The following is a 17,080-nucleotide window of genomic DNA, read 5'->3' as shown; positions in this document are numbered from 1 at the left end:
CAGAGGGGGCGGGGAACTGGGGATTGAACTAAGGGTCACTTTACCATTGAGCTACATCCCCTGCCCTTTTTATTTTGAAACAAGTGTATCACTAAATTGCTGATGCCAGCCTGGAACTTGGATCCTCCTGTTTCTGCCTCCCAAGTCGCTGGGATCATAAGTATGTACCTCTGGGCCTTGCTCTCTCAATCTTAATACCATGATGATTTGAGTCTCTTTTTACCAGTATTGGAAACGAAGGTTTAGCAAGACTTAGTGACTTGCCTCAAGTCACACACTTAGCTAGTCAAACATGGTGAAGTCCATATTCAAAGATGTCTCCCTCCACTAAATATGCTGCATTTCATTTATTCATTCATTTAATACATAGTGTACCGTTCGCATCTACTATAAGCCTGAAGGAGTGTAGCTAAGCATATAATGATAATTATTTATTGAACGCATCCTATGTAACATATGTGACTGAATCTTCATCAGAAGCCTAGGATGGAGTTACTATAATCCCTTCCCTGTTTTACAGATGACAATGAAGTAGAGCAAGGTAAAATAAAAGACAGGACCCTAACTTCCTGCAGAGGATAGTCTATTAGAAAGGATATATGTTAGTCAAGCAAATAAACACATAATTGCAGATTATTCTCAGAGTTCGGCCGCTGCGGGAGCACCCTCCTCCTTCTATCAAGGTCTCGGTAACCCTGGCAACGGGTCTTTCTGCCAATAGTAAAGATGGCACCTAGAGAGCAAGCGTGTTTCGCACACTCCATTACCCACAAGGCAGCGAGAGTAGGGGAGGCGCCGTCTCTGCCAGGAGCTAATATGGCTCCAATAGTTACACCAGCCTCTCTCTCCACCTCGTCAGTGACATGACTGCTCGGACTAGCCTGTCTTGCGGGAGTTAAGTCTCCTTTGCCTTTTCGCTGACCGCGACGACAGGAGAGATTGGAATTGATAGACCACCTCGAGGACTCGAAGTCCGTAACCAGGGAAGCACCACTTCCGCTGACGTCATCACGGCGACACGTGGATCCAAGATGGCGGCGGCGATGGTGAGTGAAGGAGACTCCGGGAGCCGGAGCTGAGGCAGGGCCCTCTCGGGTATCCCAGGACCTTCCGGCACCCCATGCCTGGTGCCAAGCCACTTTCAGAACCCCTGCTCAGGTTACTCCTGACTGGGCTCTCCTCCCAATTCCCCCTCCCGGATCTTGGCCCCGCATTCAGGCTTGTCAAGGCCCGGAGTTTTAGGAGAGGCGCCTTTTCGGAGGAAGACCTCGGCTACTGCCTCCGCTGGGTTCCCAGCCCTACTTTGGTCCCCGCCCCCAGTGATCCCCACTTCCCCATTTCACCTTTCAGCCCTCACCCCCCGAAGAATCCCCGTTTTTTCCACCCTCGCTCCTCCCCCTCACGTCCAGACCCTGTTCTCCCCGCCTCCCCAACGTCCTGGCCAGTCCGCTGCTGCGACCTCGCTTCGGACCAGCCTCCCAGTCTAAGCTCTGTTCTCACCTCCACCCTCAACTGTCCCCATCACACACCCCTCTTGACTGCTGATAACGCAGAGCACACCCTCCCCTAGCCCACCGCTATCTTCCATTCCCAGATCCTTTCCTACCCCTTGTCTTTTTCAATGAGCTCCTTGCCTCTTCTCGTGTCCTTCTATCCCACTGTTTCTCAGACTTTACTATGCATAAGAAAAAGGTTGTGTGTGGGAAGACAAGTTAAAAGCCTCCTTCCCAAAGGTCCTAACTCCGTAGGGCTGGGCATTGCCCTGGGATCTGCACCTTTATATGCACTCCTGTGATTATGATGGAGGTGATCTGTGAACTAGATTCTGAAAAACACTTCTAGCCCCACCAGGCTGCCTCCCCTTCCCATTCCCCTACAGAGCCACACAGCTCCTTAGGGATAAATGCTCATTATGATGAAGCTCCTTAGGATAAAGTCTATGTTGGGTGAAGGCGGGGGTAAAAGCTGTGCGGGCTTCTCCTACAGAACCCTGGGAGTAAGTCTTTGAAGAACTGGCTTTTCTTCCAAAGTTCAGCTCACATTCTGCTTGTTAAGTGTTCAGAACTAAAATTGAAGTCACTTAGTCCAGAGATTTCCTGGGTCTTCCTGGATATTGTTATCTCAGCAGATAATTTCATCCTGGGAGTGAATGATAAGGAAAACCTGGAGAATAGGATGTAACATTTGACTTTAGCGGAGGAAGATTCTTGCTTCAATTCTTTGTGTTGATTTTCTCCAAACAGCAGTAGATTATTGACCAATAATGGATTTTTCTCCTTCTGTTAGCTGACTGATAACTTATCTTTTGTTTGTTTATTTGATGAAGGATTCTTTGTAGAATCACAAGTGTCAGGTAAAAGATTTCACATCCTGTGGCTGGTGTTGTAGCTTAGTGGTAGAGTGCTTGCCTAGCATGCACAAGGCCCTGTGGTTGATCCCCAGCACCACCAAAGGGGGAAGGGGGGTTGCAGCCTCACCTGATTCCCATGGTCTCAGACTTCAGTTTGAACCATAAGTGGGGAAAATCCCAAGTGATATGTTGAAACCCCTGTTTTTCCTTTACCACATTCAGAACAAAGATGGTGTAAGAACTTGACAGGAAGTCACACCCTCTCACCATAGGGAAAAGTTCAATAAAGTGGCATTTATAGCATTGCACTGGGAAATTCCTGCCCTGTTCAGAGGTTTTTAAGAGGTTATAAGTTAGCAATACATATTTTTGGTACACATTTATTTAATCAGCAAATATTTGAGTGCCTACTCTCTGCCAGGAACTGGAGGTGTACTTGTGAATTTGAGCTCCTTGTGGAGCTTTTCTAGTCTGAGGTGACAGGCAGTGAACATAGTAAATATGTAAATGCATAAATAAGTAAATACATAAAATAATGTTCCAGGGGCTGGAGCTGTGACTCAGTGGCAAAATGCTTGCCTAGCATGTGTGAGGCACTGGGTTCAATCCTCAGCACCACATAAAAATAAAAATAAACAAAATAAAGGCATGCTGTCCATCTACAACTACAAAACAGTTTAAAAAATAATAAGTTAATGTTTCATAATGTTAGGTTTGTGAAGACAGCAAGGTGAAGTAATAGTGATTGGAGTGACTGGGTGACACAACTATTTGGGATTGAGTGATTAGAGAAGTCTTCTCAGAGAAAGGGATGTAAGTTGAGACTTGATTGACAAGGAAGAATCAGGTATGCAGGGAATGTTCCAGGCGAAGGAAATGGTAAACCTAAAGGCCAAGATAGAGAGCTTGGCACATTTGAGGAACACAGGGTAGAGGATCTGAAGCATGTTGATAGGTGGGGGTTGGAGACAATGACACAAGATGAAATTGGACTGAGGCAAGAGTAAATGTGTACCTAGAAGCAGACTTAAAATCGGGGTGAGTTGTAGCCTACAGTTTGTAGTCTGCGAACTGTATTTTGAAATAGATTGTTGTTCTCTTAAGTTGTTCATGCTTCCTGTCCCTCCAGGACAATACATTAAGAGAACCAGTTTGTTCTCATGCTGCAGACAAGCCATGGAAATGAGTTTGGATTTTATCCTTAGCACAATGATTTAGTGTGCCACCTTGGAATATTATACTGCACTTTCATTTGAAAACCGTAGCCAATTTTAAGAAATGGAGTATGTGATATAAACAGTGACTCCCAGAGGCCAGTCTGAAGAGTGCATAAAACCTACACTTTGGTGCAGAGAAAGAATGAAAGTATTGTTATAGGGGTGTATGTGTAATGGGCAAAATGGAAATTCCTACCCTGTTCAGAGGTTTTTTAAGAGGTTATAAGTTAGCAATACATATTTTTAAAATTAGACTGAGTTTGGTCTGTGTCAAGCACTTTATTACGCGGAAGTCACAATGGTCCCCACATCTTCATACACATAGACTGTTTCACAACCATTGGGGATGGGGTGTGTGGGATCTAATTTGGGGTGCACAGGTTCCTGAAGCAGGTCATACAACCAAAGAGGAACTGAGCTAGTGGATTCAGTGGCCATGGGAACAGGCTGGGGTTTTTGCTTTGTTCTTTTGTTTTGAAAATTCAGGTTGTGACTACAGGGCTTCCCTCCCCCCCCATTTTTTTTTCTTTCTTTTTTTGGCAGTGCTAGGGATTGAACCCAGGGCTTTATGCATGGGAGGTAAGCACTCTACCAACTGAGCTATATCCACAGCCCCCCTTTCCCTCTCTCTTTTAGCTTGGTGAATAGTTCTTTTTCCCCAAGGGTTGGGCTGCTACCTCCCAGGTGGTCTTAGCACAGTGGCTGTTTTCTGAACCTGCAGGGCAAGACTTCTCCCACCATAGGAGAAGGTAGCCCCTATAAACTGAAGTTCTTTTTAAAATTTTCTTGCGTTCCTCCCATCCTACCCTATAAAATTATAGGATATGGAATTGATCTGGCTAGGTCTAAATTGAGAAGCAGGCTCCTATCTCATTCTTTATGTAAAACTGCTCTTGGGAATATTATTTTGGTGGAACTTGGGAAATGTACATTGAGTATATTTGTAGGCATTTCTGGTCTAGAAACTTGAATTTAGAGAATAAAACTCTACTTGTCTCACTTGTCTCTACTTGTCTCTCATTCGCACTGTTTTGGATTGTATTATAGTTTTATTTTTTACATATAATTCACATGCCATAAAACTTGTCCTTTTAAAGCGTACAATTCAGTGGTTTTTAGTATATTCAGTGTTGGGTCTCATTCCAGAACATTCTTATCACCCTAAAAAGAAACAGTAGTAGTCACTCCCACTCTTACTGCCTGCAGCCCTTAGCAACCACTAACATATTTTCTGTCTCTATGGATTTGCCTTTTCTGGACATTTCATATAAGGGGAATTTATAATATGTGGTCTTCTGTGTCTGAATTTTTTTACTTATGTTTTCAAAGTTATCCATTTATAGCACGTATCAGTGCTTCATTCCTTTTTATGCCTGAATAATGTTCTATTATGTGGTAGACCACAGGTTATTTTTTCATTAGTTGACAGACATTGGAATTGTTCCCACTTTTGAGCTATTAGGTATAATGCTGTAGAAATTCATGGGCACATTTTTGCATGAATATATCTTCAGTTTTCTTGGGTCTTTACCTAGTAGTGGAATTGCTGGCTCAGTGCACACTGTTTTGAGGTTGCTTAGATTTGATATGGTTTAGAGGCAGAGAAATGGATAGAATGACTTCAGGGTTCTTTTGAGCTGGGCACAGTGGCACAGCCATGTAGTCTTTGCTGTTTGAGAGGCTGGTATAGGAGGATTGCAAATTCAAGACCAGCTTGTTTCAAAATAAAATTTAAGACCCTGTCTTAAGAATAAAATTTAATGGGCTGGGGGTGTGGCTCAAGTGGTAGCGCGATCGCCTAGCATGCGTGAGGCACTAGGTTCGATTCTCAGCACCACGTAAAAATAAAATAAAGATATTGTGTCCACTTAAAAAACTAAAAATAAATATAAAAAAAAAAAGAATAAAATTTAAAAGAGCTGGGGTTGTAGCCTAGTGGTAGAGTATTTATCCAATATGCAGGAGGCCCTGGGTTTGACCCCAGTACCATGCACACACACAGAGTTTTCTTGAGTGCAGGCAGCACTGGCCAGCACCCGGCCCCCCCCCCCCCCAGCCAGAAGCACAGGAACAGTTTTTAGTTATGGAATCTAGTGCTAATCATAGGGCACTTGGATGGGAAAGTCCTGAACAAGGAGGCAAGAAGCCTGGACTCTGCCACCAGTCATGATGTGGGGAGCTGCTCTCCTTTGGACCTCATGTATGGCTGGGCATTAGCTATTGAGAAAGGAGCACAGGGTCAGTCTGGATGTGGTTCCAACACTATCACATTTTCTGTATACCCTAGACAAATCACTTTGGCTTTACTGGTCTGTTTTCCAAGTATGTCATGTGTGAAATTAAAACTTGGACTTTATGATTTCTAAATTACAAGTCAAAATTCTGTGGTCTAGAATACTTGCCTTTAAGGTGATTTTTTTGCTAATATGCCTATAACATCAGATTTTTTTTTCCATGATCATAGTTTTTGTGATCTTTGCAGGTTGTCTTGTGTTGGTTGTGTCTGTCTGCTCTCAAGTTGCCCCACCTGGTGCACACTCTGTAGGAGCTGCGGTGTTCTGAGAGGTGAAGTGCTGAAACTAGGCCTTGGTTAAATGTGTTTCCCTGAGGAGTCCCTTTAAAGGAGTGCCCTTAATCCCCCCAGGAAGTACAGAGGAGGGAGAGCCAGCATTTAGTTGCCTCTTGGTTTCTCTTTTACAACATGGACAAAAGTTCCCCTTTGATCTTGGCATTAAAAAAGCAGGTTACAGAATGTTGGAGAAGGTTGAGTTTTGATCTCTGGACACTGGCAGGATGGTGGGAAGGACCCAGGATAAGCAGGGCCATCTGGCCACAGACGAATAACAGGAGCCACCTACCTCCAAATCTGCTTTGATCCCTGAACCATTTGCTGACACCACTCTTTCCCAAATGGAGCACGAATGGGGACACCCAGGACTTCTCAGTTCCATCTCATTCCTCTTCATTGCTTCCTCTGTGCCAATCTAACATGATTTCTTACCTATGCCTGACACATGAAACCGAGCTCTCAAAATTTGAAATCTTTGTCTCAGGCTTGGGCTAAGAATCTGGGCTAGAATTCCAGCTCTTGATACTCTTGTTACTTCTGTGACTTTGTACTGGTTTTGTGACTGTGGTCAAACTGTTTGCCTCCTTATGCCTATTACCTTATTTTTTCCTAATCTTTTGTGTGTGTGTGCGTGTGTGCGAGTGCATGCATGAGAGAGAGAGAGACTGGTTTACCATTGTAGCCATTTTTAAGTGTAAAGGTTCCAACATTAATTCACAATGTTATGCAGCCATCACCAAACTTTTTTCATCATCTCATACTGAATCTATTTTTTTGTTTTTGAAGTGGGATGATACTCTGCTCAAAAGGGTTGTTGTGATGAGATGATCCTTTTGTGATGATCCTGTTTTGTGATGTGTGGATGATACATAAGATAAAAGGGCCTGGCACAAAGAGGGCGTTCTGTAACTCTACTCCAGGGTTTGAAATGGTGCGGAGGTGCTCTAAGCTGAGAGTTCTGTGGTCAGCCCTGAGGGCAGGAGAGAAGGGCAGGGCATTTCTGGCTGCCTATTGCTTTATGTGGATGGTTAGTTTCACCTGGACTTACACAACCTATTGGGGGTCTTCCTCCTCCCTCAGTAAATTTTTGTCTTTTTGTGTGTCTCTATTATTCTGTGTCTATTGGCCCTGAAATAAAGGCTACATTTTTCAGAGTCCCCAGTGGCTAATTTGGTTGTGGGTGTTTTTGTTTTCTTTTTCTCTATGAGTTCTTTAGCTCCATGGGCTTCTTAGTAAGTGTTCTTCAGCTGTCATTAGCCTTCATTCATGTGGGGTTGAATTCTCAGGGAGTTTTAACTGAGTGGGGAATTGATTTCATTTAACTGTTGGCAAACTGTGTCCCCAAAGCCTTTTTTCTGCTTCCTTTTCTTCCTCTCCCTCCCCTTTCTTTTTCCTTTTCTTTAATCTAGGAGCAGTTACTGATGTGGTCTTAACAAGGTGACTATCTTTGAGAAAGAAAAAGAAGAATCTAGCCACCTGTGAGGAAGGTGCTGCTTTTTCAGCAGCAGGAAGGGCATGGAAGAAACAGGAACCACTGTTCTTTGGGTTGGGGGGGGGGCAGTTACCAAGGTCTGAACTCAGGGGCACTCAATCACTGAGCCACATCCCCAGCCCTATTTTGTATTTTATTTAGAGACAGGATCTCACTGAGTTGCTTAGCACCTCACTTTTGCTGAGGCTGGCTTTGAACTCATGATCCTCCTGTCTCAGCCTCCCGAGCCACTGGGTTTACAGGCATGGGCCACCAGGCCCAGTGGAACCGCTGTTCAGATTGGCCAGACTGTATAGCTGGGTGATACTATTTATGGGAAAGGAGATTGCAAGGCAGAGGGCTCCAGAAAAGAAAAGGTTAACTTCTGGTCACGCAGCAATGTGAGTGAGTGAAATCGTTTTCAGTTCTCAGGGGAAACTTCCTATTCTTTGGGTAAATTAATTGTTCACACCTTTAAAACTAGGTGGAGGGCTGGGGCTGTAGCTCAGTGGCAGAGCACTTGCCTAGCATGCATTGAGGCACTGGTTTTGATCCTCAGCACCGCATAAAAATAAACAAATGAAAAAAAGGCATTCTGTCCATCTACAACTACAAAAAAAAATTTTTTAAAAACTGGGTGGAGCAAAATTTGGTGGGTAAGGAGTGCTATTTTGTTCTAGCAGTCCTTTTTTTGTTTGTTGTTTGTAGGGTTTTTCTGATTGTCCAATCCCCAAGAAGAAACGACAAGGAAGGAAAGACCTTGATTCTTGGGTCTCTTGAGCTTTATCACTTTTCAGGTCACCCATATCTTTGCCAGTGATGAAGTGTACGATTACTACACAAGAGGCCTTCTAGATTGCCATCACCTTGTTCTCTGACAAGCTGCCTTTGTGGTCTGGTGACTTGGAAACCAAATAAAGCAAAGTGACATTGAATGGGCTAGTTCATGTCTCTTAGAAGTCCCCCTCCTTTCATGGCTCTGAACATGCAAAAGATGTTTGCCAAATACTTAACTGACTTTTCATACTGAACCTCAAATGGGAGTTACTGAGATGATCGGTTGAAAATTATAGAAAAACACAGAGGAATTTCCAAAGAAGCAAGTGCTTTGCTACTTTGCCTTCTATACAGAAATGAACTGTGGGTCAATCATCCTTTCAGGCTGTCAAGGCTACAGAGGATAATGGAGTCCTAGTTGGAACAGCATGTAGTATGGCAGTCTTGTCAAAGGCCCATAAGCTACTATGGCCCTGATTCTCCTGGAATCATGTTACATTCTGTACATTGGAACTTCCCCACCTCCCTGCGAGCAGGGTCTGTAGCTCCTGTAAGGTTCTCAGAGAGGTTTGTGGTACTCCCTGAGCTGAAGAATTGCATGGAGCCAGAGTTGTGGTTCAATGGTAGAAGACTTGCCTAGCATATGTGAGGCACTGGGTTCAATTCTCCACACTGCATATAGATGAATGAATAAAATAAAGGTACATCAACATCTTAAGAAATAAAAAAGAATTGCTGATCTGTCTGGTTACCCACAAATCTGGTGGCAGAATCTTTTCTGCATCATTCCTCCTTTTTTTCTTTACTTTCTTTGTGATACTGGAGATTATATCCTGGCCCTCTGCCATGCTAGGCAAGTGCTCTGCTACTAACCTTCAGCTCCAGCTCCTTTCTGCATCATTCTTAAGTTTAACTCTTAATTGTCACTATTCAGAGGCAACTCATTTCCTTCCCTTCTTAAAATACAAATGTATTTTTTCTAATATTTATTTTTTAGTTGTAGTTGGACACAATACCTTTATTTTATTTATTTTTATGTGGTGCTGAGGATCGAACCCAGGGCCTTGCACGTGCTAAGCGAGCGTTCTTCCGCTGAGCCACAGCCCCAGCCCCCACAAATAAATTTATTTTGAATAAGAGTGACTCGTGGGCTGGACTGTGGCTCAGAGGTAGAGCGCTCGCCTACCGCGTGTGAGACATTGGATTTGACCCCCAGCACCACATAAAAATGAAATAAGGATATTGTGTCCTTATAACTGAAATAACTTATAACTGAAAATAAGTATTTTTATAATTTATAACAGAAAATAAATATTCTTTTTAAAAAAGAGTGATCCATGTACGTGGAAAAAAAAGTATAAAAGTTGTAAAATAAAAAAATGTTGTGATAGTAAAACATATAATTGTGTCAGTTTCTTAGAAAGCTATAAAGTGAAAAAGTCATTGAGCTACCTGTAATCCATTCATCAGAGGTAGTTTTTGACTTTTAAAATATCTTTACAGAACTTTTTTTTTTTTTTTAATGTACTCAGGATAGAACTCAGGGGCATGTGACCACTTAGCCACATCCCCAGCCCTATTTTGTATTTTATTTAGAGACAGGGTCTCACTGAGTTGTTCGGTGTCTCGAGTTGCTGAGGCTGGCTTTGAATTCACAATCCTCCTGCCTCAGCATCCCGAGTCACTGGAATTACAGGCATGCACCACTGCTCCAGGACATTTTTATGCATATAGCTACTTTTTTAAACTTTTTGTTATAAAAATTTCCAACATAAGTAAAAGTAGAATAACATAGCTAATCCCCATAATGCATCTCCAGCTTTCAATAATTATCATTATATTGTTAAACTAGTTTGATAGTCAGACCAGCTAGTTATTTTTTTCTTCAGACTTATGAAGCAAATTTGGTACCATAAAATCACTCACTGAACTTTAGTAAATGTAGACTTTTGCAGCTATCACCATAATGACACAATGCTTTATAACATTTCTATTACCTCAGTTTTCCTTATAGTCAACCCCTGCTTCCATAGCCAGCCAACTACTGATCTGCTTCCTGTCTGTAGACTTTCCTTTTCTAGGCATTTCGTGGAAGCAGAATCATGGTGTGTAGACTTTTGTATCTGACTTCTTTTACATAGTATAATGTTTTTGACATTTATCCATGCTTTAACATGTATTAGTAGTACTTTTTTTTTTTAATTGCTGAATACTATTCCATTGTGTGGAGATAGTACATTTTGTTTCTTCATTACTAATTGATTGGCCTTTGGATAGTTTCCAATTTTGAACTACAACAGTCTCCCCATTTGATGGAACAAATTCTGATGTTCCCAAGTGGATATTCGTCTAGTACTGAGCCCTATATGTACTGTTTTTCTCTATACATGTATATCTATGATAAAGTTTTAATTTATTAACTAAACATAGGAAGAGACTAAAAATAACAAATAACAAAATAGAGCCGTTATAACACTATGCTATAATAAAAGTTGTTTAAGACCTATGCATTGATTATTTCTGGAATTTTCCATGTAATAGAAAATTTTCCAGACCTTTATTGACTGCAGGTAACTGAAACTGGAAAGTGAAACACTTATATGAGGGGGAACTACTATGTGGTGATTAAATTTGCTGTGCACATTCACATACAGGTCTTTGGAAGTATATTTTTCTCTTGGGTAAATGCCTAGAGTTGGGAATGCTGGCTAGTATGGTAAGTTTAACTTTTTAAGATACTGTCAAACGTTCCAGAGTGCCTGTGCCATTTTACATTCCCATCAACAATATGTGGAGGTTCCTTTCTCCACATCCTGGTCCATATTGCTTGCCTGTATTTCTGGGTTGAGTCATTCTAGTGCTTGTGTGGTTACCTCACTGCGGTTTTGGTTTGCATTTCCCCAATGATAAATGAGATTAAACTTTTTTTTTTTTTTTGTAGTACTGGGAATTGAATCCAGGGGTGCTCTACTATCAAACTATGTCCCCAGGCCTGTATTTGTTTATTTTTATTTTGAGGCAGAGTCTTACTACCCAAACTGTCCTCAAACTTGTATTCTTCATGCCTCAGCCTCCTGAGTAGCTGGCATGTGCCGCCATAACCAGCTAGACATCTTATGTGTTTATTAGCCGTTCATATATCTTTATATATCTTCTCTTGTGAAAAGTCTATACACATCTTTAGCTTCTGGGGCTGGGGTTATGGCTCAGCGGTAGCGTACTTGCGTTGCATGCGTGAGGCACTGGGTTAGAGTCTCAGCACCACATGTAAATAAATAAATAAAGGTCAATCAACAAATATTAAAAAAAAAATCTTTAGCTTCTGTTGGGGGGGGGGTACTGGGGGTTGGACTCAGGGCTTCCCACCTGCTAGACAAGTATTTTATCACCAGCTTTCACCAGTTTTTTTATTTGGGGGGTTGTATTTGTTTGTTTTGGTTTTTTGTATTTTGGTACCGGTGATTGAACTCAGGGGCACTTGACCTCTGGGGCACATCCCCAGCCCTATTTTTTATTTTATTTAGAGACAGGGTCTCACTGAGTTGCTTAGCACCTTGCTTTTACTGAGGCTGGCTTTGAACTCGTGAGCCTCCTGCCTCAGCCTTTCAAACTGCTAGGATTACAGGCATGCGCCACTGTACCTGGCTCACCTGTTTTTTAGTTGGATTATTACAAGAGTTCTTTATTTATTCTAGATATAAATCCTTTATTATATAAATGATTTGCAAAGATTGTCCCCCTAGTCTGTGGCCTATCTTTTCTTAATGGTGTCTTTGAAAGTATAAAAGTTTTATTTTTTTATGAGATCTAAATTATGATTTTTTTTTCTTTTCTTATCAGGGATTAAACCCCAGGGCGCTTAACAACTGAGCCACATCCCCAGCCCTTTTTTGTATTTTATTTAGAGACAGGATCTTGCTAAGTTGCTGAGGCTGGCTTTGAACTTGCAATCCTCTTGCCTTGGCCTCTGAGCTGCTGGGATTATAGGCATGCACCACTGTGCCCAGCTATTTATTAATTTTTTAATGAATTATACTGTTGGTGACATGTGTAAGACATCTTTGCCTAATCCACACAGGTTTTCTCCTCTGTATTCTAGAGATTTTGAGGGTTTGGGCTTTTCTATTTAGGTCTATAGTTCACTTTGAGGTTGTTTTTGTTTGTTTGTTTTTGTGGTACTGGCCTATTGAATTGCCTCAGCACCTTTATTGAAGATCAGTTTATTATAAATGTAAAGATTTATTTCTAGAATTTAAATTCTGTTCCATTGACATGTATGTGTATCCTTACTATACTGTCTTTATTACTGTGCTTTATAATATTTAGAAATTGGATAATGTAAATCCTCTGATTTGGTTTTTAAAATTGTTTTGTATGTATTAGGTCCTTTCTGTTCCTGTGTAAATTTTAGGGTCAGGTTGTCAATTTCTGCAAGGAAGTCTGCTGAGATTTTGATAGGGATCACGTTGAATCCAATATGAGGAGAATTTCCATCCCTAACAGTATTGAGTTCCAATCCGTAAACATGGAATATCTCCAATTATTTAGATCTTCTTTAATTTCTCTTAGCAATGTTTTGTAATTTTAAATGTACAAGTCCTTCTTAAAAATATATTCCTAAATATTCTTTTTGATACTAAGTAGAATTTTTTTTTAATTATATTTTTCAGGTTGATTGCTGCCAGTATGTAGAAATATAGTTAATTTTTTGTATGTTGATCTGGTGGCCTGTGACCTTCCTCAATTTGCTTATTAGTTCTAGTTAATTATTTTGTAGATTCCTTAGGATTTTCTAAATACAAGATCATGTGATGTGCAAGTAAAAGCACTTTTTACCTCTTCTTTTTAAAATATTTTTAGTTGTAGATGGACACAATGCCCTTTATTTTATTTATTTTTATGTGGTGCTGAGAATTGAACCCAGTGCTTCACATGTGCTAGGCAAGCACTTTACTACTAAGCCCAGCCCCTTTACTTATTTTTACTGTAGTTGCCTTTAATTTCTAATTAATTTATTTGCTTCCATGTATTGGCTTATAGCATAGTGGTGAAATAGATGGTGAAAATGGACATCCTGCCTTGTTCCTGATTTTAGGGGAACTTAACATTTAGTCTTTCACCATTAAGTATGATGTCAGCTATGGGTTTTTCATAGTTGCCCTTTATCTGAGTGAAGAAGTTCCCTGGTTTGTTGAGTTTTATGATTGCCATGTGTTGGATTTTGTTGTGCTTTTTTTTTAGTCTGTTGCAATAATGGTGTTGTTTTTGTTTTCTATGCTATTTATTACAGCAAATTGTATTAATCTGGCATTCCTGGGATAAATCCCACTTGGTCATGATATATAGACCTTTTTATATGTTGCTGGTTCAATTTACTAACTTTTTGGTAAAGACTTTTTTATCTATGTTCATGATAGATATTTGTAGCTTCCTTTTCTTGTGATGTCTTTGTCAAGTTTTGGTACTTGCTCTTTAAAAAACTATTTAAAGCTGGACATGGTGATGCAGGCCTGTAATCCCAGCAGCTCAGGAGGTTAAGGCAGGAGGATCATGAGTTCAAAGCCAGCCTCAGCAATTTAGTGAGGCCCTAAGCAACCCAACAAGACCCTGTCTCTAAATAAAATATAAAAAAGGGCTGAGGTTGTGGCTCAGTGGTAAAGTATCTGTGGGTTCAATCCCTGGTACAAAAAAAAAAAAAAAAAGCTATTTAGCAAATGAGACCATGCTATACATAGACCCTGAGCATCATACTTTTTTTCTCTCCAATAACTCACATTGGCAGTCCTTCAATAATAGTTCTGCCTTCCATTTAAGAATACATGACTAACTTGCTCTCCCCAAAAACTATGCCAGACATTTTTATACTTTGTGACTCTGATAGGTTAAAAATGAGATGTCATTATTTTGACTCACATTTTTAAAATCATGAATGATATTGATCATCCTTTTGTGCTTAGCCATTTGAACTTTTTGTTTCATTTTGTTTTTAAACTGCCTGATTGTATTCTTTTGAGTTATGAGTTATTTGTTCTTCATTAATTATAAATTATTGGTATCTTGAAGAAATGACTCTTTTGTCAAGTGAGTTGTAGATGTTTTTATCTAAACCATTTTTTTTTATTTCTTTGTGGTGTGTATTTTTTTTTTTTCATTTTCTTCCTTTATATGTCCTTTATATTTTTAGCTCCTGGATTTTTTTTCTTAGAAAACTTTCCATCAAGATTATTTAAAAGGGGCTGGGGATGTGGCTCAAGCGGTAGCGCGCTTGCCTGGCATGCGTGCGGCCCGGGTTCGATCCTCAGCACCACATACAAACAAAGATGTTGTGTCCGCCGATAACTAAAAAAAAAAAAAATATATTAAAAAATTCTCTCTCTCTCTCTCTCTAAAAACAACAACAAAAAAAAGATTATTTAAAAGTATATCCATACACCAAAAATTGTTGTCATTGCCTGATACCTCATTAGGAATGCAGAATCTCAGGACCCACCACAGACCTACTGAATCAGAGTCTGCATTTTAACAAGGTTGCTGGGTGATTTATCCACGCTGTCAGCTTTGAAGAATACAGCCTGTGCTTTTACCTGCCAGAAACTTCCAGTTGCCACCAGGCCTTTGTTACCTGTGTTTTTCTCTTCCTGGAACACTCCTCCCTTCCTTATGCCTGCCTTCCCCTAACTCTTAAGACTAGGTGTGTTGCTGTATACTCCCCAATAATTCCTATCCTCTTAACCAGCTGCTAGCATTGGACACCTAGTGGGATTGACTGGTGTCTTGTCACTGTCCCCCTGTAGGCTAAAAGCTCCTTGTAGGCATCTGTGAGGCTGCTCACATGGTACTACCTGACACATAGTAGGTGGTCAATAAATAATTGGTGAACTCATTTCTGTACTGGCTCAAACATGGGCTTTGGGCTCAGACTGCCTAGGTATAAATCCTGGCTCATCCAATATTTGTCACCTCTCTGAACCTCATTTACCTTATCTGTGAATTGGGAATTATAAGAGTCCCTTTCCAATAGGATTGTTGTGATAATTAGTTGTTAAATGAAAAGAACTAGAACTGATTATGTGCCTGATACATAATCAGTATTGAGTAAATGTTAGCTGCCATTTTTATCAGCAGCATCATTACATTCTCATTTTCTATTACAACTCACCTGTCCTCCACTTTCTGGCTGGATGACCTTATGCAAGTTATGCAAGTTATGAATCTCTGACTCATGTTAACTGGCAATTGCCTACAAAATGGTGGTAAAAATCTACAGGTAGTTGTAAGGCTATGACTCACTGTGTATGTGAAGGACTTAGAACCAGCAGGACTAGGTGAATGGAAATTGGAAGTTACCATGTCTGCCACAGTGCCTTGTACTTGGTATGTACTGAGCAACTGTCTTCTTTTTTATTTGTGGTGTGTCTTTCCCTTAGGGTGAGTATTATTCTCACTGTGGTCTTTCTGTTTTTGTCCTGCCTGTGTGGACTTGCTCCATTTGTTTAAGACTTTGGAACAAAAGTGTACTGATGTCTCTCAGGATTTGGTTTTCATTCCTCTGCAACCTGAACTCTCAGAGAGCCCTTGAGTTCCCCAGGGCAGGGTCTCTCATCTAAGTTTGGAAGATTCTGTTTCAAAAGAAGGTAGAACTGAAGTAACTTCTTAGATTTAATTGGCTTGATAAAGAGATTGTAATCCTCTGCCCCAGCTTCAAGTCACTTATCAGATAAAGCTAAAAGGTCTGGTGTCAGGCTTCTTAGAAGGGGAAACTCAGAACACTTGCTTTTAGTTAGCAAGAAATAATGATCATAATGTCTCATATGTGATGGTAATGGTGTTTCCACACCCCCCCTTCTGCATGAATCTATCCCAATAAGTAAGGACACCAGCACCAACCAAAGTTGATGGCCCAAAGCTTCGAGCTGAAGGATAGGGTTCAATTTCCTGTTTGTATTTTGGGGCCTTAGGCTCAGTACTTTCCCCAGTGTATGATAGCCACCTCCCTGTTGATTGTCAGGATGTAATTTTGGGGTTTTTTTTGGTGGGGGGTACCAGGGATTGAACTTGGGGGCACTCAACCTGAGCTACATTCCCAGCCCTATTTTGTATTTTATTTAGAGACAGAGTCTCACTGAGTTACTTAGTGCCTCACTGTTGCTGAGGCTGCTTTGATTCTCCTGCCTCAGCCTCCCAAGCCGCTGGGATTACAGGCGTGCACCCAGCCAGGAAGTTTGAAACATGGCCAAAGAGAAACAGAAACCTAGCACCTCCTTTCCAAGGGGTGTATATCATCTAGGATAGACACTGCCACCTGAGCAGTGGTTCTTAACCCTGGCTACATTAAGATTACCTAGAGTGGTGATCCTTTGACTTGGACAGCGTGCTAAAATGTAGATTCTGGTTCAAGTCCTAGGGTAGGGCCTGAGGTTCTGTATTTTTTAACAAGCTTCCAGAAAATGGTAATACTATTCTCCAAAGATCTAAGAACCTAGTGACCCTTTAAAAATGCTGAAGACAGGGCTGGGACTGTGGCTCAGTGGTAGCTCACTTGCCTGACATGTGTGAGGCACTGGGGTTCGATTCTCAGCACCACATATAAATAAATAAAATAAAGATCTGTCAACAACTAAGAAAAAAAATGCTGAAAACAGGATCCTATCTCTCAGAAATTTGACTTTTCATTGGTCATGATGACCAGTAATCTA

At 40.9% G+C, this 17,080-nt stretch overlaps 1 protein-coding gene across 1 annotated transcript in view; it reads left to right on the top strand.

The window, feature by feature from the left end:
- Positions 1-818: 818 nt before the first annotated feature.
- Tm9sf4 (transmembrane 9 superfamily member 4) overlaps positions 819-17,080 on the top strand; it is a 50,743-nt gene continuing 34,481 nt past the window's right edge. Inside the window, exon 1 of the mRNA XM_015481772.2 lies at positions 819-1,046. Within this exon, the coding sequence (XP_015337258.1) occupies positions 1,032-1,046 (15 nt within the window). The 5' untranslated portion in view covers positions 819-1,031. The remainder of the gene's footprint in view (positions 1,047-17,080) is intronic.

Source organism: Marmota marmota, unplaced genomic scaffold (assembly GCF_001458135.2).
Source record: "Marmota marmota marmota unplaced genomic scaffold, marMar, whole genome shotgun sequence".
In the NCBI taxonomy this organism is placed as follows: Eukaryota; Metazoa; Chordata; class Mammalia; order Rodentia; family Sciuridae; genus Marmota; species Marmota marmota.
Note: the sequence above shows the minus strand (reverse complement) of the source record. Positions and strands in the feature narration are given on the sequence as shown.